The 20,193-nt window shown below is 57.9% G+C and overlaps 2 protein-coding genes across 9 annotated transcripts; both read left to right on the forward strand.

Moving 5' to 3' along the window:
• The first annotated feature begins 2,242 nt into the window (after nucleotides 1–2,242).
• On the forward strand, nucleotides 2,243–10,163 carry KIRREL2 (kirre like nephrin family adhesion molecule 2). 4 transcript variants are annotated; one of them, XM_036067955.2, is made up of 16 exons: nucleotides 2,243–2,636; nucleotides 2,847–2,996; nucleotides 3,561–3,710; nucleotides 4,064–4,224; nucleotides 4,602–4,752; nucleotides 5,009–5,114; nucleotides 5,236–5,384; nucleotides 5,714–5,841; nucleotides 5,933–6,065; nucleotides 6,264–6,364; nucleotides 6,513–6,732; nucleotides 7,218–7,322; nucleotides 7,616–7,716; nucleotides 8,062–8,127; nucleotides 9,244–9,282; nucleotides 9,552–10,163. In XM_036067955.2, the coding sequence occupies exons 1-16, from the start codon at nucleotides 2,294–2,296 to the stop codon at nucleotides 9,621–9,623; spliced, it is 2,175 nt and encodes a 724-aa protein (XP_035923848.2). In that variant the 5' UTR covers nucleotides 2,243–2,293; the 3' UTR covers nucleotides 9,624–10,163. The 4 variants fall into 4 exon arrangements, with proteins under 4 accessions (XP_035923848.2, XP_035923845.2, XP_077918625.1 ...); XM_036067952.2 differs by having other exon boundaries at nucleotides 9,244–10,163; XM_078062499.1 differs by lacking the exons at nucleotides 7,616–7,716; nucleotides 9,552–10,163 and having other exon boundaries at nucleotides 9,244–9,379.
• Nucleotides 10,164–11,284: 1,121 nt separating this feature from the next.
• On the forward strand, nucleotides 11,285–19,778 carry APLP1 (amyloid beta precursor like protein 1). 5 transcript variants are annotated; one of them, XM_078063665.1, is made up of 17 exons: nucleotides 11,285–11,481; nucleotides 12,386–12,529; nucleotides 13,284–13,416; nucleotides 13,628–13,737; nucleotides 13,966–14,099; nucleotides 14,210–14,394; nucleotides 14,857–14,987; nucleotides 15,368–15,442; nucleotides 16,264–16,422; nucleotides 16,499–16,627; nucleotides 17,504–17,603; nucleotides 18,007–18,114; nucleotides 18,376–18,402; nucleotides 18,591–18,661; nucleotides 18,874–18,936; nucleotides 19,068–19,211; nucleotides 19,327–19,778. In XM_078063665.1, exons 1-17 carry the CDS (start codon nucleotides 11,335–11,337, stop codon nucleotides 19,423–19,425), a joined length of 1,959 nt encoding a protein of 652 aa, XP_077919791.1. In that variant the 5' UTR covers nucleotides 11,285–11,334; the 3' UTR covers nucleotides 19,426–19,778. The 5 variants fall into 5 exon arrangements, with proteins under 5 accessions (XP_077919791.1, XP_077919792.1, XP_035923855.1 ...); XM_036067962.2 differs by having other exon boundaries at nucleotides 11,286–11,481; nucleotides 13,625–13,737; XM_036067963.2 differs by having other exon boundaries at nucleotides 11,287–11,481; nucleotides 13,625–13,737; nucleotides 18,379–18,402.
• The last annotated feature ends 415 nt before the right edge of the window (nucleotides 19,779–20,193 follow it).

Here is a 20,193-nt window from a genome sequence, read left to right on the forward strand (position 1 = left end):
TCTCAGGCAACCTTTACCTATGTCACTGTCTTTATGCCTCTACGTGTCTCTGTTTTTCTGCCTTTCTGTCTTTGTTCTCCTCTCTATCCCTCACTCCCCATGCTCTGTCTCTCTCACACACCAGATGACCAATAAGTATTTGTTCTCGGGATGCCTAGGTGGCTCAGTCGGTTAAGTGTCTGCCTTCAGCTCAGGTCATGATCCCAGGGTCCTGGGATCGAGTTCCGCGTCGGGGTCCTTGCTCGGCAGGGAGTCTGCTTCTCCCTCTGCTGCTCCCCCTGCTTGTGTGCTTGCTCTCTCTCTCACTGACAAATAAATAAAAATCTTTTAAAAATATTTGTTCTCGGTCAACATTTGACTACACCTCTTTCTTTTGTTTCTCCATCGCTGAGCCCTCCCGGTTGTCACATCTTTGAATTTTATAACCCTATGCTGCTTGGCCTGCCCTCCCCACCCCAGCGTGCACACATACAAACACATGGTATAAGCTTCTTCTGCCTGCTTATCTCCTGCAGGAATTGGAACTGCCCGTTTCCTCCCCCCGCCCCCACCCCCACTCCCTTCTCTGGTCCTCCTCCAGGAACAAGATGAGGCATCTGGCCTGAACCCCCACAGCTCCATCCTTGATATTCCCTCTAGTCTTTCTTCTTCCCTCCCATTACTGACTCCCCACCCTCCCCCACATTCCCTCTCCCAACTGCCCCCCACACCTCCTGGGGAATGGTCTGAATGCAGAGCTGGAGGTTCTGTCACTAGGGGCTCTCACCAGATGGTGTCCCTCAGGGCCGGGGTGTAGAGCTGTCAGTTGCTGGGACCTTTAATTAGGACAAACCTTCCACCCCCCACCTTGGCTGTTTTCCTTCTCTGGATGCTCCTGGGACCTCCCACTCTCCATTTTTCCATGCCTGCGGCCCAAGAGAGCCAGGAAGGGGAAGCAAAGTCAGGTGTCTGGAAAAACAGCCTTACTAGCTGACTTCCTCCCCAAGACTCAGGAGTCCTGGCTCCAAGCTCATCCTCTGTCAAAATCCAGGCGCTGGATTCCCCAAACAGAAGCCGGCTCAGGCCCCCAGACCTAGAAGTCTGGGTCCCGAGGACCCACCGCTCTCAGACTCAGGAGTCCAGGCCTGCCGCTGCTTCTCCCCAAGGACCCAGGAGTTCAGGCCTCCAACCCTTCCCCCTACCACACACAGGACTTAGGGCAGATGTTCACTGTCTGTGATTTACAAATCCTCCTGGGCCTGTGTGGGGGTGGGAGAGATTGGTGGTTAATCCACTGACTCTTAAGACTTAAAACCAGATTTTCTGACCCCCTTTCATCCTCTCCCAACTGCACCATGCTGCAGGCAGGGGACCTAGTTGAGTCCCCAACTCCCCCAGAAACTCGGAGTTGAGGCCATTAGCTTCTCAGTCAGCTGAGGTCTGAATACCCGGTCTCAGAATCCGGAGTCCAAGCCTCTGCCATTTGGAGACGCAAGAATCTGAGCTCAGGAACAACAGAGAACCTGAGTGTGGGCCCCCAGTCCCTGCAGGCTCAGGAATGTCAGACCGCGAGTCCCAGGCCCCCAGGCCCCACTCGGTGGGCTCAGGGTCCCGCCCACCTGCCCCGCCAGCTGCGCAGCGCACGGGCCCGCCTGCAGCGTGGGAACGCCCCAGCTGGGCGGCATGCAGCCGTCAGGACAAGCTGCGCGGTTCCCAGCCTCCCGGCCTGGCCCAGCTCGGGCACCGCCGCCTCCCAGCCGTCGCCCGGCAACCACAGTCGCGTGCGATGAGGGGCTGAGCCTGGACTGCGGGGTCTCGGGAAAGGAGGGGCTGGGGCCTGGATTCCTGGATCCTTGGACGTGCTATGGTTTGCAGCGGTCACAAGGCAGGCAGAGGGATATTTTGAGCTGGGGTTTTGAGGCGAGAAGAACTGAATCCCCTCCTCTTCTCAGGGGTCCCAGTTGCCCCCAGGCACCCCGGTGTCCTCTTCCTGACCCGCAGGCCCAGGGGAGCCCTGGGCCCCGCCTCTCCAAGCCGCGGAAACTAGCGAAGCCCCAGGGGCTGCCATTTATAGCTCAGTTTCCACTCGGCGAGTTCCCTCCAGGACCCAGGCTGAGCAAGTTTCTTCCACTCTCTCCCCCGCCATGCCCCCAACAAGCCTGGCAGGGTGCAGGTGTCCAACCCAGCCGGTTCGCCCTCCTTCGACCCAGGTGTTCCGGCTCCCAGACCCCAACTTGGCTGGGGCGCCCGCCCGCGAGAAACCCCGCCCTGCGGTGCCCCCATTCATCCACGTCTCGGCCGCGGGAGTTACTCAATGGGAAGGGGCGGGTCTCCCAGGGGGCGGGGCGAGTGGGATCAGGCCCTCCCCGGTCTCTCAGAGACCGAGGGCGCGGAAACCGCTTGTGTTTCTGAGTGTTGGAGCCTGCGGCTGAGCAGACTTGGGGAACTCCAGGCCAGAAACGGGGTGGCTCCTAGCCTGGGGCGAAGACCCGGGCGCGAAAGGAGCCCTGACCAGGGTGGTGAGAGGTGTGCCGTTGAGGACGGGCTTAGCAAGGAAGCCAGTGCAACAGCAAGTCTACGGGATCTTGGGGGACACACATTCAGAATGCTGGTTCCCACCCTCCTCGTCCTCCTCTTCTGCCTCCGAGGGCATGCAGGTACCTCGAGGGGTGGGGAAATTGGGGGGAGGATTGTTTGCCGGCTGCCTCTTTATTGGGGTAGATGGAACGGGGGTGGGGGTGGGGTGTGTGCTCAGACTCCTAAGTCTGCAGGGGGAGAACTCTGGGAGGCTGGACTCCTGGGTCCTGAATGAAGGAGCTAAGCTCATTGCTAAACTCAACCCTGCTCCCCTCCCCCGATCCTCCTAGGTCTATCGCCCCATTTCCTGCAACAACCAGATGACCTTGTGGCACTGCTGGGGGATGAGGCCCGGCTGCCCTGTGCCCTGGGTGAATACTGGGGGCTGGTTCAGTGGACTAAGGATGGACTGGCTCTAGGGGGTGAAAGGGACCTGCCAGGTGAGACTGTTCTCTCTACTCAGGAGGGGTTGGCTCCAGGTGGGGGTGCTGGGCTTGGTCTGTCATCTGAAGTTTCTATTTTGATGTTTTCAAATTTGGGAAATTGTTGGGCTCAGATGAACATCTGGGAGAACTAAAGTCTTAGCTTCTTCTTTGGGGAGTAGGGGATTTTTATTTGCATTATAAAATATTACATAAATGCAGAAACGCACCTAAAACATAAAGGGAAGATTTGCCAAATAGTTCTAAAGTAGACACTCATGTAACTACTACTCACGTCCATTGTCAGCTCCCCAGAAGCCTTTCCTACTCCATTCTCCTATCATAGCCCTCTGCTCACCCCAGAGGTAGTATCTAATCTGACTTCTATGGCAATTGTTCTCTTGCTTTTTTCTGACTTTTTCACCCACCCCCAGTTTGCCATGACTCTGGATTGGGAGGGGGTTAGAGTCTCTCTGGCCCAGCACCCACTTTTGTGTGTCTTTCTGGTGTGGGATGTCTGGGGAGGGAGGCTGGGGCCAGGAACTCAGAACCATGGTGTGACCGCCTCTTCCTTAACTGCAGGGTGGTCCCGGTACTGGATATCAGGGAATGCAGCCAGTGGCCAGCACGATCTTTACATTAGGCCCGTGGAGCTAGAGGATCAAGCTTCATATGAATGTCAGGCTACACAAGCAGGCCTCCGCTCTCGACCAGCCCAACTGCTTGTGTTGGGTGAGGACCCAGCTCACTTGTCCCTGGGAAGCCCAGGGGACAGCCAGTGCTAGCTGAGTATCAGAGTCCAGGGAGCCCAGAGGGGTGGTCAGTTAGGGTTGGGAAGATTGGGGTTTTGAGGGCGCCTGGGTGGCTCAGATGGTTAGCGTCTGCCTTTGGCTCAGGTCATGATCCCAGGGTCCTGGGATCGAGTCCTGCATCAGGCTCCCTGCTAGGCGCGGAGCCTGCTTCTCCCTCTGCCTCTGCCTCTCTGTCTCTCTGACTCTCATGAATAAATAAATAAAACATTAAAAAAAAAAAGATTGGGGTTTTGGGGCCCAGGATCCAGCTCTGACCCCCAATCCACCACACAGTGCCCCCAGAAGCCCCCCAGGTGCTGGGTGGCCCCTTTGTGTCTCTGGTGGCTGGTGTTCCTGCGAATCTGACCTGTCGGAGCCGTGGGGATGCCCGCCCCACCCCTGAGCTGCTGTGGTTCCGAGATGGGATCCGGCTGGATGGGACCACCTTCCACCAGGTCAGGTCCAAATCCCTCTGCAGCCCTTGCCCATTCAGGGAAATTTGGGGCCCACTCAGATCATAGGCTTATCCAGAGAGAGGGGCATGGGAGGGAAGAGGTTCAAGTATTGGGAACCTTGGTATGTGATTAAGGGTAAGAACTCCAGAGCCAGACTACCTAGGTTCAAATCCTGGCTCAGCCACTTGCTAGTTGATTGGTCTTAAGTTCAAGTAGTTTAACCCCTCTGTCCCTCAGTTTCCTTATCTGTACAATAGGGACAATTATAGTCACTTCGTAGGGTAATTGTGAAGATTAAATAAAGTGCTTAGAAGTGACACTTAGTAAACACTATATAAGGGGGAGATGAAATCAGTATTATTATTCATAACCTCCAGACCCTGCTGAAGGAAGGAACCACTGGATCAGTGGAGAGCATCTTATCCTTGACTCCCTCCAGTCATGATGATGGAGCCACCTTGGTCTGTCGGGCCCGGAGCCAGGCCCTGCCGTCGGGGAAGGATACAGCTATCACACTGAGCTTGCAGTGTGAGTGCAGTTAGTGGCCCTTAAGCCAGCTGCCCTGGGGAAAAGTGGGACCTGGGGCTAGACTCCAGGGTATGAGGAAGGAGGAGGTTGTGGACCTCGGGCCCTGGGGGAACTGGGAACTGGAGTCCTGGGCTCCTAGCTCAAAAGGACCAGGAGACTGGGGACCCAGCCCGTGAGAGGCTGGGCATTGGACTCAGGTGCTCCGTGGAGGTGTTCCAAGTCCTTGCCCACCGCTGACCATGACCCACGTCCACAGACCCCCCTGTGGTGACTCTGTCTGCAGAACCACAGACTGCGCTGGAGGGAGAGAAGGTCACTTTTCTGTGCCAGGCCACAGCCCAACCTCCTGTCACTGGCTATAGGTGAGGACGAAGGTCGCCTCTCCTCAGCCCAGAGCACGGGTTTGGGGAGGACTGCGATTGGGACATGAGTGGGTGTGCCTGGGGAGCAGGGACAACACGAACAGCCCCACTCCCTCCGCAGGTGGGCAAAGGGAGGCTCCCCGGTGCTCGGGGCCCGCGGGCCAATGTTGGAGGTCGTGGCGGACTCCTCATTCCTGACTGAGCCGGTGTCCTGCGAGGTCAGCAACGCTGTGGGTAGCGCCAACCGCAGCACCGCGCTGGACGTGCAGTGTGAGCCGGGGTGGGGCCAAAGTGGGGCCTACGGTAAAGGGCCAGGGGCTAGAGTGGGGCGTGGCTGCGACGGGCCTCGGGAGGAGGTGGAGCCGGAATAGGATGTAGGCGGGGATTGGCTGTGCTGCGTCAGTGCCAAGGAGGAGCAGGGGCGGGGCGCGGGCGGGGCGCGGGCGCGGCCCGGGAGTGTGAGTCGGGAGCGTGAGCCGAGTGGCTGTGGACTGGCCGCCTATACTCGGGCCCTTGGGGCTGTCGTTTCTGAGTGGCTGATCCCGGGTCAGAAGTTGCATCCCTCCCCGGCCATGCGACGCCTCCTCTCTCCCCTCCAGTCGGGCCAATTCTGCAGGCAAGGCCAGAGCCCATGTCAGTAGACGTAGGGGAAGACGCTTCCTTCAGCTGTGCCTGGCGCGGGAACCCGCTCCCACGGGTAACTTGGACCCGCAGCGGGGACGCGCAGGTGAGACACGATCTGGGGCCTGTGGCCGCGGCTGGCGGTGGACGGGGCTTCCCCTCAAGGTCCTGCCCCTGACGCCCCTACCCCATCCCAGGTGCTGAGCTCCGGGCCCACGCTGCGTCTTCCGTCGGTGGGGCCCGAGGATGCAGGCGACTACGTGTGCAGAGCTGAGCCGGGGCTCTCAGGCCTGGGGGGCGGCGCTGCGGAGGCTAGGTTGACTGTGAACGGTGAGAAAGTGGCGCTTCCTAGAAGACCGGGCAGAGCCTGGGATGGGGAGCGGGCAGAGCGGGCGAACTCTAAACGGGAGTGGGCGTGGCCTTGAAAAGGCGAGCTTGGTAGACCGCGAGACCCGGCCCCGGCTTATTGAGAATTGGAGTTTCCGAGGGCAGGGCCTCTATCTGACTGGTCCACAATCTCCAAACCAGCTCCCCCAATTGTGACCGCCCTGCATTCTGCGCCCGCCTTCTTGAGGGGCCCCGCCCGCCTCCAATGTCTAGTCTTCGCATCCCCAGCCCCAGATGCCGTGGTAAGGAAATGTCCCCGCTGTCATGACCGGCCCAGCCGTGATCCCCGACCTCCCAGCCGGACCTCCAAAACTGCTATGACCGACACCCTGCCCGCCCTTCCCTCCTCTTCCAATGTCCTTAATGACTTCCCTTTTTTTGTGCCCCCAGGTCTGGTCTTGGGATGGGGGCTTTCTCGCAGCGGGGTCCCAGGGTCGGTTCTTGGTGGAGACGTTCCCAGCCCCAGAGGGCCGCCAGGAACAGGGCCCAGCCCTGATCTCTGTGCTACACATCTCGGGGACCCAGGAATCCGACTTTAGCCGGGGTTTCAACTGCAGTGCCAGGAACCGGTTGGGTGAGGGAGGCACCCAGGTCAGCCTGGGCCGTAGAGGTGAGATCCTGGGCCTAAAGACTCCAAATCTGAGGATCCCAAACCCCCAAAACGCCACAATCTCTAAACCAAGGACCTCCAAGTGCAGACAGCCTCGAACCTTGAAAGCCTCAAAACTACAAGTCCTTTGAATCCTGACACCCCCAAATTAAATTCCTTTAAATATGGAATTCTAAACTGAGAGACCCCTCACACTTAGGTACCTCAAAGAAGGGAAGCTCCAAATATGGGGAATTGCAAAGTTAAAACATGCTCTAAATCTAGGACTCCCTAAAGCCAGAGAGTTTAAATTTGTGGAACCCCAAATTCAAGAGCCCTTAAACCTGAAGGACCCCGAGCTAGGGACTACAAACTTGGGTATCCCCAAACTTGGTGACCTTTTGAACCCAGAGACTCCACCCCAAGCAAGCCCTGAGTCCCTGTTCCCCAGTTCCTCCTGGGCCTCACACTTAGCCTCCTCAGAACACCCCCTCTCCTCCCCACAGACTTGCTGCCCACTGTGCGGATTGCGGCTGGAGTGGCTGCTGCAGCCATGACTCTTCTTATGGTCATCATTGGGGTGACCCTCTGCTGCTGGCGCCATGGCAAGGGTCAGTGACTGAGCCCCACCTCAGTACCTTCCCCCAACCCTCCCCTCCCCACCGGCTGACCTGGCCTTGACCTGGCCCCAGTCCCACCTCTCTGGTCTTGGCTCACCTTCGGGCCCTGATTCCTCCCTCAAGTCCTATGTCCATCTTCTCAGGGTCCCGCTCCTTACCCGCCCAGGTTCTCGTTTCCCAGCCTCCTGACCCAACCCAGTCCTCCTTCTTCCTGTCGTTGGTCTCCACAAACTGTGACCCTGCCCCATCCCTTATCTCTGCTGCCCCACTGTCCCTGGCCTCAGCCTCTTTCTCCAAGCAAAAGAACCTGGTGCGAATCCCAGGCAGCAGAGATGGCTCCAGTTCTCGGGGCCCCGAGGAGGAGACAGGCAGCGGCGAGGACCGGGTAGGATGCCAGGGTGCCCAGACCCAACTCTACCTCTAGAACAATTAGTAACCCAGTCCCAAATGTTCTCCCAGTCCCAGCTGGGCCCCCCAACTCAAAGAGGGTCTGAGTCCCAACAAATGACCCCAGGCTCAAAGGTCCCCCAAGTCCAAATATGCCCCTGACCCAGTTATTCCCTAGACCAGATATGTCCCCAGGGCCCTTTGTCTTGAGTCCAGACCCCAGCTCCAGGTGCTCTTGGTCCCTCCTGCCCCGCCTCCACTGTCCAACTGAGGGTTGTCAAGGTCTGGCACTGGGCCAGGAGGATCCTCTGAGCACTCCCTCTCACTAAGCACCCTACCCCAGGGCCCCATTGTGCACACGGACCACAGTGACCTGGTTCTGGATGAGGAGGGGGCTCTGGAGACCAAGGTGAGTGTTGGGAAGGGAGGGGTTCCCTTCACTGAGTCTCCAGCTCTCTCCCTGCTTGGTCCCCTCCTTTTTCACTCTGTTGACCCCAGACCTGGGACTTGGCCCCCTTCACCCTTTCTTCCTGCCTCCTGGCCACTTCACTCACCGCTGATTATGCCCACAAATCTGTCCAGCCTTGGCTTCCCCCTTGAGCTTTCCCATCACGGTCCCAGCTCAGGCCTCCTGGATGCCTCTGCCAGGGCCCTTCCACCTACCAGGTCCCACACTGGCCTCACATTTCCCCAAACCTGCCCCTCCTTTGGAGTCCCCTCTTTTGAGCTCCACTGATCTCAGTCCCCAATCCAGAGCCCTTCTGTGTCTCCTCTGTATGTAGCACATGCCACTCTATTGGCCTAAAACACCGCTTTCCTTCCCATACCTACCTAATTCTGTCCTTCATTCCTCTGGTCTCGGCTCAAACATTTCTTGTTCTAGAAAGCCCATGCTTCCCTCCTCACAGCCCTGGGGTCATACTATGTTCTGCCTGTCACAACTGGGACCACTCTGTCCTGGCTTCCTGTCCTGAAACCCTGCTTCTGCTTCCCCATCGAGCCTTATCACTCTGCCTGTCCTTTCCCCATCACTATGCTGACCCCTCTGGACTCTGGGGATTTGCCATGTCCTCTTTGGCCTGGGATCTCCATGAAGGCAGGGGACCCCAGTCTCTCCCCATGATAGTCACCTCCAGCAACAGCATAAAGCATGACACAGAATCAAAGCCTTGGGGCTGGTGGGCAGATGAATGAATGTCTTGGTCTCAATGTCTCTGTTCCCCGCTGCATCTCCTTCCACACGACCAGGCCTTAGCAGGCCTATATCCTTCTGTTGCTGCCTTTCTCTGCCCATCTCCTTCTGTCTCTTTGTCTCTTGTCACTGTTTTTCTGTCCCACTTTGTCTTCCTATCAGTCTATATGTCTATCTCTGTCTCTGGGTCTCAGCTTGCTCCTATTTCTAAGTCTTTTAGTCTCTCTCTAGGTCATGCTTTAAGTGTGTCTCTCCATTAGGGATCCTCACCTCCACCCCACCCCCCCCGCTTATATCCTCATATAACTTAACAAATCCCATTTGTCCCCTCAGGATCCAACCAATGGTTACTACAAGGTCCGAGGAGTCAGTGTGAGCCTGAGCCTTGGTGAAGGCCCTGGAGGAGGCCTCTTCCTGCCGCCCCCCTCCCCCCTTGGACCTCCAGGGACCCCTACCTTCTATGACTTCAACCCACACCTAGGCATGGTCCCCCCCTGCAGACTGTATAGAGCTCGGGCAGGTTATCTCACCACACCCCACCCTCGAGCTTTTACCAGCTACAGCAAACCTACATCCACTGGACCCCCAGATCTGGCCCCAAGGACTCCACCCTTCCCATATGCTGCCTTCCCCATACCCAGCCACCCGCGTCTCCAGACTCATGTATGACACCTCTCCAAATGAAGAGTCCTAGAATCTTCGACTTGCCATAATGGATTGTGCTGATTTCTGAGGAATCAGAACAAGTTGGTGACCTTCCTCCTCCAAAACTGAACATTGATGGGAGAGAAAGATCATTACAGTTATCTGGATCACTGGTGTACAGTGAGGTCAGCCAAAGGGGTTGCCCCAAGTGGGAGCAAGATGGCCATTTGACCAATTATTCCCCTGTGTAAAAGGGATTCAAGATGGCAGATGGGCTCTTTGTTGAGGGATGGGGACAGGGGGTGATAGGAGTTAGGGCAGGGATGGAAGTTATTTCCAGACATTGAAAGAAGAGATTTCAAAATGATCACCTGTACTAAGAAGACAGGCAACATAGGACAGATTTATAGGGAAGCCAGACCAGGTCCTGTCCTGGTTCTCCCTGAGGGGCACTCTTCTTGGCCAATGGAAGTACAGCCAGATGGCTGTTCACTCTCTGGGAACCCAAGATGGCCACTATCCTGATTCCTTCCAACTTCCTTCAAGGCCCTGGAAGAATTGAATCCAAGGAGTGAGGATAGGGTGAGAAATGTCATGAGGAGAGGGGAGTAGAGTGGGGAGGGTGGGGGTGGGGATCTGGAGATGAGACTATTTATGTTTAATAATAAAAAAAAAAGTTGAGAAGTGAATGTGTCTTGGGCATTCTCCTAGCATTATCACCCTCCACAAGGAAGGGGTCCATTAAATCTGCCCCAAGGTCCTTCCTCTACCCTAGGCAATGAAGTGGCTCTGGAACAAAACCATGAGCCACCTCCCAGCCCTTTGCTACCCATTTAGCACTCCGGGCTCTTTTGATATACATCTACGCAAACATGCATGCACAGATGCACATACATGACAGGGCTGCTCCAGTTGGCTTGGGGAAGACAGAATTCTGGTTTTTTGAGGAGACAAAGCAGTGAGCCCTGAAGAGGAGGGGAGGGAGAAGCTAGGGGGGCTAGAGAGAATAGAAGTGCTGTGGTCCTTAAAGCGAGGATGGTTTGAGTCCTGTGGTGCTGGGCACCTGACTCAGGTCATCCTTAAAGAAAGGGCCTGGAGGCTTTGGTTTATGAATCCTTGAGATAGGAATTAAAGGTCCAGACACCTGGGATCCTTGGAAAGCAGAGCGGAAGGCCAAGACTCCTGAGTCTTAGGGAGAAAGGGCAGGGGCTTGGTCTCTCGTCCTGAAAATGAAGGTGCCTGCAGCCCGGACTCCTGAATCTGAGGGAGAAGGGGACTGGGTCTCAGCAGCTGTGTCCTTGATTAGGGAAATTTCGGGGGCCTGTATTCCTGGGACCTCAAGAGAGGAATTTGCTGAGGGGAGAGGTCTCCAATGCCGGCATGCCTGGAAGAGAAGGCTGATTTGTGAGTGTATGGGTGGGAGGGAAGAGAAAGCTGGGGGTGAGGGTCCTGAGGAAGGGCTCAAAACGGCGGAGCCTATGACCCAGACTGCTGGCTAGGCCCTCGCACGGGGTGGGACTCCCGGAACTTCTAGGAGGCGGGGGCCTGGCGCTCGCTCCCACCCGGGGGTTCCCGAGCTGCTCCAGTCTGCGCAGAGCTGCCACGCTATTGTCCTGGCTAGGAAGGCGGGGCCGGCGTGGGGCGGGGCTGGCGGCGCCGGCGCAGCCCGGGGGCGGTGGGAGGAGGAGGCGGCGGCGGCCTTGGCGCTGGGAGCTCCTGTCACCGCTGGGGCCGGGCCGGGCGGGAGTGCAGGGGACGTGAGGGAGCGAGGGCCGGGACATGGGGCCCACCAGCCCCGCCGCTCGCGGTCTGGGCCGCCACCGGGGCCCGCCGCCGCTGCCGCTGTTGCTGCCGCTGTTGCTGCTCCTTCTGCGCGCGCAGCTCGCCGTCGGGAGCCTGGCCGGTGGGAGCCCCGGCGCGGCCGAGGTGAGGCCCGGCCGGGTCCTGGGGGATGCGGGAAGGGGCGGGACCGGGCCTTGGATCGGGATGCGGACACGTCCAGGGCAGAAAGCGCAGTCTTTCCAGCTAAGTGGCCGGCCCCCATACGCCCCTAACGGCACTAGGCATTCATGAACCCAGGAGTTCTGGTCCCAGCTCCCCCATCTTCTGTCCTCCCAGCCGCCTCCCGCCCCTAGCTTAGGAACTGACTGTTCCAGAGCCCCTGGTCCCAAAAGTCTAGCCCCCTCAGACCCTCTTGACCTAGGTGACTCAGCCCCAACCCCTTCCCACCTGAACATGGGACCCACCAGACAGTAAGACACCTGAATCCAAGAATGTTGGCCCCTTGCATCCTCTGGACCCATTTGAGGGCCCCCGCAGCCTCCCAGAACCCAGGAGTCTAGGTCTTCAGTCACCGACCCCCGACCCAGGATGCAGCTCTCCAGCCCTCAAAGGATTGATGTCCAGGCCTGCAGGGCCCTGAAGCCAGGCCTTGTCGTCTTTGCACTGGAGAATGGGACCCTGAGCTAGGGATGAGGGAGGAGGGGCCAGAACGCCTGGGTTCTGGCCTCCTCCCCCGCGATTCAGTTTTAACCCCTTCGGGCTCCAGTGCGGCTGCGCCGGGGTGGGGGCGGAGCCTGTCTCCGCGGCAACAAGGCAGCGAGACTCCCGGGGGACCCGGGTCGCCATAGCAACGGGAGAGCTGGGGCGCCCCCGCCCTGTGGGAGCTGTTTCCCGGGGAACAGAACCTCTTACGAGGCGGGTGCGCGATGCTTTGTGGAGGGGGCTGGTGCTGGGGGTCTGAACCTCTGGGTCCTAAGGAGCAAAGGTCCGGGGGACCCACGTGCCAGCGTCCCGGGGCCCTCGCTGACCCCTCCGACCCGACCCTCAGGCCCCGGGGTCGGCCCAGGTTGCTGGACTATGCGGGCACCTAACCCTTCACCGGGACCTGCGCACCGGCCGCTGGGAACCAGACCCGCAGCGCTCGCGACGCTGTCTCCGGGACCCGCAACGCGTGCTGGAATACTGCAGACAGGTGGGCGGGACCTACTGGGAGGGGCGTGGTCAGCGGGAAAGTCGTTACGAGACTGGGCCGCGTCGCCCAAAAGAAGCTGGTGGTACAAAAGGCATGGTCCAGGGAGAATGAGGGATCTAAGTAGGCGGGGGAAGCTAGGGGGCGTGGCCAAGAAAGGGGAGAATTTAGGATAGGGCAGGACCTGTTTTTGAGAAACTAGGTCAGGAAAAGAGAACTGTGCAAAGAGGGCCAGCTAAGGACGGTAGCCGGTGAGGAGACAGAGTTTAGCAATCTGTGGTGGGCTCCTTAAAGAGTAGGGTATCGTGGGCGTGGCCAGGGGAGAGGCGGGGCTAAGAAAAAAGATCTTTTGGACCTGCAAGATAGGAAAAGGGCTGGAGCCCAATGAGAGTAGAAAGCTAGGCGGCATGGCTACGAACAGGCAGTTCTAATACAAAAAGAAGGGATGCTTCCTGAGAAGCCAAACCGAGGAAGAGGTGAGGCTTAAAGGAGGGCCAGACCTATTGGGGAAGGGGACAGAGGTGACCCGGAGAGAGGCGGGTTTACGGGATTAAGTTTCTGGGTGGTTGGCGGGGCTTCTGAGGGAGAGCTACTGGGGTCGTGGCCAGGGGGCCTGCTGGCTTAGATATGTAAGACCGATTCTACGGAGGAGAGCCTAGGGAGATCATTAGAGCTTTGAAAAGGGACATGGCCGGTGGAGAAGCACGGCTGGCAGGGGCGAGGCTGTGAGTTGATCGCCCCTACCCGGTGCCCCCAGATGTACCCGGAGCTGCAGATTGCGCGTGTGGAACAGGCGACACAGGCCATCCCCATGGAGCGCTGGTGCGGGGGTGCCCGGAGTGGCCGCTGTGCCCACCCCCACCACCAGGTTGTGCCTTTCCGCTGCCTGCGTGAGTCACAGGCTGGGGGGGAGGGGTTAGAAGTGGGGGGTCTCCCAGGGGTGAGATTCTGGGCCCTGGGCTCAGGTTCACATTAGGGATCTGGATGTCTGGTGCCAGAGTGGGGCAGAGAAACCTCTGAGGATAAAATGCCTGGATTCTGAGGAGGGCGGAGCTAGTGTCTGGGGGAAGGTCTCACTCTGGTGCCACCATTCCTCAGCAGGTGAATTCGTGAGCGAGGCCCTGCTGGTGCCTGAAGGCTGCCGGTTCTTGCATCAGGAGCACATGGACCAGTGCGAGAGTTCAACCCGGAGGCATCAGGAGGCACAGGAGGTCAGAACCCTGGCCCATCCATCCTCACCCCCCAGAACCCAGGAGTCCAGTCCCCTAACACCCCGTCCCCTCCAGAACCTGAGTCTGGGCCTCAGCCCCCTTTTCCCACTGGGACAGAATCAGGAATCCAGGCTCCAGCCTCATCAACCCCCAAGACCTAGGCATCCAGGCTCCCCTCTACCCTCTCCTAACTCACAATCCTGGCACCTGGGCCTACTCTTTCCACAGGCCTGCAGCTCCCAGGGCCTCATCCTGCATGGCTCGGGCATGCTTTTGCCCTGTGGCACAGATCGGTTCCGAGGTGTGGAGTATGTGTGCTGCCCCCCTCCAGTGACCCCCGATCCATCTGGGACAGCAGTTGGGTGAGTGGGAGGGAACCCTCCATGCCCATCCCAAGTCTCCTGAGGCAGGAAGTGGGAAGCCTGGGGGCACGGGTTAGATTCTCATTGCCTTGAGTCTTCTGTTCCCTCAGTGACCCCTCCACCCGGTCCTGGCCCCTAGGGGGCAGAGTAGAGGGGCATGAGGATGAGGAAGAAGAGGAATCCTTCCTACAGCCAGTAGACGATTACTTCGTGGAGCCCCCACGGGCTGAAGAGGAAGAAGAGGAGGAAAGAATTCTACCATCAAGCTCCCATAGCCCTGCAGGGGTCAGCAAAGGTGAGACGGTCTCTGGACCCTTAATTCCCTCTACCCTGGAGGGAGGATGATTTGAGGGAGCCTTGGTGTAGAGGCATCTTTAGGAGGGACGTGTTGGGGAGAGACCCAGCTGGGGGGAATGGAAGGCATGGGAGTAACTTGGGATAAAGAAGAGGTGGAAGGGCTGTCCTGTGAAGAATGCAAAGGGTGAGGGTGTTTTGGGGGTACCTGGAGGTGGAGGAGCCCTCTGGTTGTTCCTAATGGTTATTTGGGGAAAGCCTGAAGGATGGTATAATGGATTCCTAAGCTTTGCAAGAACAGGCCCGGCTCAGAGCTAGATCTCTCATGATGCCCCACAGCAGCTATGGTTATGTGGACACATCGTGGCCTCCAGTGTGCTCTAGGAGATGTAGTTCTCCAGGAAGGGAAGGTGACCTGGAGATGGGCTTCACGCTGATTCCCTGATTCCTGGCCTTGTTGCAGTAACCACCACCCCAAGGCCCACAGATGGTGTGGATGTGTACTTCGGCATGCCTGGAGAAATCAGTGAGCATGAGGGGTTCCTGCGGGCCAAGATGGACCTGGAGGAACGTAGGATGCGCCAGATTAATGAGGTGATGATCCTGGGAGCCCCAGGATTTCCCACAACACAGAACTCCCTAAATCAACACAGAATTTCCTCAGGCGCACATTGAGGCTGCCTCCAAAGACTCCCCAAGCCCCCAACAACCCCTAGCCCTCAACACCACCTCTAAGATGATCAGGGATCCTTGACCCACCTAGAATCCCACTGAGATGCCACCAAGATTCTATGGAAACTCTGGTACACTGTATTCTTCTACTTTAAATTCCTTCGGAGCCTTAACCTCTCATGAACCCAAGAGCCAGTGGGACCTAAGGGATCTGGAGCCTCCAAAGTCTTGAAGAGGGTTTGGGGGACTCACTGGGTAGAGCAGGGTAGATTCCATGATCCTGAAGCTCCCCTTGACCCTAGGTGATGCGTGAATGGGCCATGGCAGACAACCAGTCCAAGAACCTGCCGAAGGCCGACAGACAGGCCCTGAACGAGGTAGGACACCCTCCAGCGGGTCTTACTCATGGAATCCACTACCTGGAACACACCTGGTCTCAGCCTGGTTCAGGCCTCGCTCAGTTCTACCCCTTCCTAGTTATCTTGGTCTCTCCTGGCCCCACCCCTCCGTTTGGCCCCACCCCTCTAGGCCTAGGTCTGACCTGACATTTCTCTCCTCCTCAGACTGGCCATGTTTTGCCTCGTCTTAACCTGATCCTTGCCTCTGAGGGCCGGCTCTGTGGTCCTCTCCCCAGCTGAGCCCCTGCAGGTGCAGCCAGGGCCTCTCAGGCCCTGTCCCCTGAGTCTGGTCCCACCCCTCTAATCTCACTTTTACTCAGTCCCTCCTCAGTAGGGCCAGCCCCGTGACTCACCAGTCATCTCTAGGCCTCGCTCAGGTTAGCCCCATTCCCTGACCCTCACTCAGCTCCTCTCCGTCCGATTCCAGCACCGACCATCTCCAGTTGGCCCCGCCCAGGCCTAGAGCCTTCCCTAGCCTATAATACTTGGAAAGATATTTCCCCTGATCGCGAGCCAGCTCAGTTCCTAGATTGGCCCCACCCAGTACAGTTCCCCCCCCTCAGATCAGCTCCCAGTTGGCCTGGTCCTGCCTGCACTCTGCCTGGCCCTGTAGCCCCACCCCTTCCAGTCCAGTGTCCTGTGATCTAGTCCCACCCTAGGGTGGATTCTACCCATGCCTAGACCCATGGCAGCACCCCCTCCACCACCTGGCCCTAGAGCCCCGCCTTTCCAGACCGCCTTTGGCGCGGACTCTCACCCATCTTCCCCTTTGCGGGCCCTGTGCTCCCCTCCCTCACCAGCACTTCCAGTCCATTCTGCAGACCCTGGAGGAGCAGGTGTCTGGTGAGCGACAGCGCCTGGTGGAGACCCACGCCACCCGAGTCATCGCCCTTATCAACGACCAGCGCCGGGCGGCCCTGGAAGGTTTCCTGGCGGCACTGCAGGGGGACCCGCCTCAGGTGTGGGAGCTGTGGGGGCAGAGGGCAAAGGGTGCAGAGGTCTGGGCAGGCCCGGCAGCCTTCGTCCCTTGCACAGGCCGAGCGCGTCCTGCTGGCCCTGCGCCGTTACCTGCGCGCCGAGCAGAAGGAGCAAAGGCACGCGCTGAGGCATTACCAGCATGTGGCTGCTGTGGACCCCGAGAAGGCCCAGCAGATGCGCTTCCAGGTGCTCAGGCCCCCTCCTCCCTCCGACCCCAGTGTCTGGGACCCCATCCCTCAGACACTCTTCCTGTCCCTTGGACCCCCTTCCTGTCCCTGGCAGCCCCCACCCCCGTGCCTTGGGACCCTTTCCAGCCCCTTGGATCCCCACTCCCTGACCCTGGAACGCTGCCCTCACCCCCACACCCCTCACCCCCACCCCTGTGCCTCTGACCCCTTTCTTGTCCCTTGGTTTCCTACGTCCTTTCCCAGAATCCCACTCCTGGGCCTTGCACCCTGTTCCTGTCCTTCCACTCTCCTTTCTCCCTCACCCCACTTGTTTACCGTGCAGCCCTTGTTCTGTGCCCTCACATCCCCATTCTTATTTCTTGGATGTTCTCTTCCTGTCCCTGACCACTCCATTCTATGCTTTTGAACTCCAAACTTGCCCTTGAACCACATCATTTCCATAGGACCCTCTAATCCCACTTCCTTCTGTGTAACCCCTGAAACTTCACTTTCTATTCCTCAGACCCTACTTTCTGCTTCTCCTACTCTCTCACGTCCACTTCCTGTCTTCTGTGCCATATTCCTTGTATCCTGTACTTACATTGTCTCTGGCGCACTTTTCCTAGTGGACTACTCCTTTCCCTTCTGCCTTACTTCCTTTTCCAAGCCCCTCACTTCCTGTCTGCTGTACATCTTTTCCTTTTCTTTTTATTCTGCTTCTCCTCCTCCAGTTTTCTTCCTCCTGTGGCCCAATTCCTGGACTTTGGACCCTACTTCCTGTCCATAGTATATGTTACTTTTCCTTGGACCCTGTTGACCTTCCTGCTTCACCCTGCCTCAGTTTCCCCATCTCTCCCTACTGCCCCTTTCATCCTTCATGCTCACTCCCGCACAGGTGCAGACCCACCTTCAAGTCATTGAAGAAAGGATGAATCAGAGCCTGGGGCTGCTTGACCAGAACCCCCGCCTGGCTCAGGAACTGCGGCCCCAGATCCGTGAGTGCCTGTGACCCCTGGTTCCCATTCTAGGGCTTCTTAAGGCAGGCGCCCACCTTCTATTGGTTAAAGTAAGTGACAAACCCAGTCCAGATTCAAAGGAAGAACCCCCCACGAGAGAACGAACACCAGAAAGTGTGACCTACCGCAGCCCCCAGATCTGCTGTGACTTCCTACTGGATATCCCCTACCTGACCCTGCTCTTTAAAGAAGCCATTCTCTTGAGACTTCAGCCTCCATTCTGCTTGCCAGGGGTGTCTCCATCTAGCTCCCCACATTCCCAGATCACACCTGTGGCTATGCCCAATCACTCTATTGCTAGGGTGCTGTTTATTCCCCGAGTTTTGTTTTGAGGCATCCCTGTGCTCATGATCTTGACCCCCTTTCTGCATGTTCCCCTCAGAGGAGCTCCTCCAGTCTGAGCACCTGGGTCCCAATGAGTTGGAAGCCCCCGCCCCAGGGGGCAGCAGTGAGGACAAGGGTGGGCTGCAGCCTCTGGATTCCAAGGATGGTGAGTTATCCCCAATATAGATAACCCCAGACTTTGGGGGGACAGGTACCCAACCTCCACTCTAATCCCCTAAAGTCTGGGGGTATCTGAGCCACCACAGTGAGTGGGAGACGATAGGAACGGATGTCTAAGGTTGTGGAGGCCTCTGTAGGATCCTTGATCCTCCTGCCTTGGCCCCTGGGAGGGTGTGTCTCCACCCTTTCCTCGATGATGCCCTCCTTTCTTCACTGTTCCGCCTGTCTTGCCTCCTCTGGCTGCCAGCAGACACTCCCATGGCCCTTCCCAAAGGTGAGTATCTCCCAGAATAGACCCCAGCCACCAAATCCCGCTAGTCCCTGAGCCCAGAATGGGAAAGGGTCCATACATTGGGAACTCCAGACCTGCTGGGGTAGAGTCCGGTGTGCCTTCTGACCGCCTCCTCAGGCAGGGGTAGCACCATTCTCGACTCTCAGGAATAAGATAGGACTTGGGGTTAGGGTCTGCAGAACAAGATGCTGCATCCTCTGGGAAAGAGAAGATGTCCCCCCTGGAGCAGTATGAGCGAAAGGTAAGTCAGACCTGTGGGTGCCTGAGGGTGGATGGGAGAGGGGTCCTGGACTCCAGGGTCTGAAGGAGGAGGGTGTTAGGGGTTTGGATTCCCTGGCCTGAGGGAAGAAGGGATTGAGGACATGGACTTTGGGGTCCTAGGGAAGAAGAAGGCTGGGGGATGCCCTCTTGGGGCCCAGACTCCTGAGTCCCTTATACCTGCTGCTTCCCCAGGTGAATGTGTCTGTTCCAAGGGGTTTTCCTTTCCACTCTTCGGAGATTCAGAGAGATGAGCTGGTAAGAGGAGGACTGTTCTGGGTACCTAGGGGGAGAGGTCAGAAGTCAGTGGCTAGGCTGTGACTCCCAAAGCCACACAGGGCCTTGGTGAGCCTCAAAGATGGCCCCTGCCCCATGTCCTCTCCACGCAGGCACCAGCAGGGACAGGTGTGTCCCGAGAGGCAGTGTCTGGTCTGCTGATCATGGGAGCAGGTGGGGGCTCCCTGATTGTCCTCTCCCTGCTGCTCTTGCGCAGGAAGAAGCCCTATGGGGCTATCAGCCATGGAGTGGTGGAGGTGAGAGACACAGACACATGGGATGGGGGAGGCATTCCAGAGCCTGGATGCAGAGGAACTCTGAGATCTGCGGTCAGGTCCCTATGCCCCTCTGCTCCTCCCGGCCCTCCTGCAGGTGGACCCTATGCTGACCCTGGAGGAGCAACAGCTTCGGGAACTGCAGCGTCATGGCTATGAGAACCCCACCTACCGCTTCCTGGAGGAACGACCCTGAACCAGCCCCCTTCACCTCCTTTGGCTGAGCCCAGACCTTCCCTCTTCCTGGAGCCCCAGAACCCCAACTCCCGGCCCGGGGGAGGGGTCTCAAAAATGTTCATTTCACACTCTTTGTGAGGGGGCTGGAAATTCTTATTTCCCCTTTCGAATTCCAAATTCCATTCCCAAGAAATCCCCAGGTATTCCCAGCTACCTCCCTGCTTGGGACTTCCTCACCTTAATTTATTTTGTTAAGTTAATTTATTGTTCCTTAAGGTGACCACTAGCTTGGTCCCAGTGTCTGTTGTTCCCTAGAAGTCACCCTCCCATGTGCTCTCCACTAACAACCCAATAAAATCCTTTTCCCCACCATGCCATCCTGCGTCTCTGTGGGGGAATCAGGGTGTAATCACAGCTCTGGACGCTGGTGTGGATCCCTGCCCAGGCTTCCTTCACCTCTTCAAACAGTATGATCTGGGCGGAGCCTGTAGGAAGGGCTGGGGTTGGCGTGCAGGGGGCGGGGCCCAAAGGCTGGCTAGGCTCCCCCGCCCACTCAGGAGCTTTCCGTGGTGCTGAACGCTTTGTTACTTCCAGACCTCTGTTTGCTGAATCCCAGGACAGACTCTGAGGAAGCTGTGTTCTGGCAGTTTCTCCTGCCTTCTATTCACCCTCACACTCAATCACACACAGCATCCACCCCCAACCTGCGATCCCAAGGAGGGACTGAGAATCTTGAACCCCTCTTCCCATTCACAAGTTTTCATCCCTTCTTTGGGAGGCAATAGGA

Source organism: Halichoerus grypus, chromosome 15, assembly GCF_964656455.1.
Source record: "Halichoerus grypus chromosome 15, mHalGry1.hap1.1, whole genome shotgun sequence".
In the NCBI taxonomy this organism is placed as follows: domain Eukaryota; kingdom Metazoa; phylum Chordata; class Mammalia; order Carnivora; family Phocidae; genus Halichoerus; species Halichoerus grypus.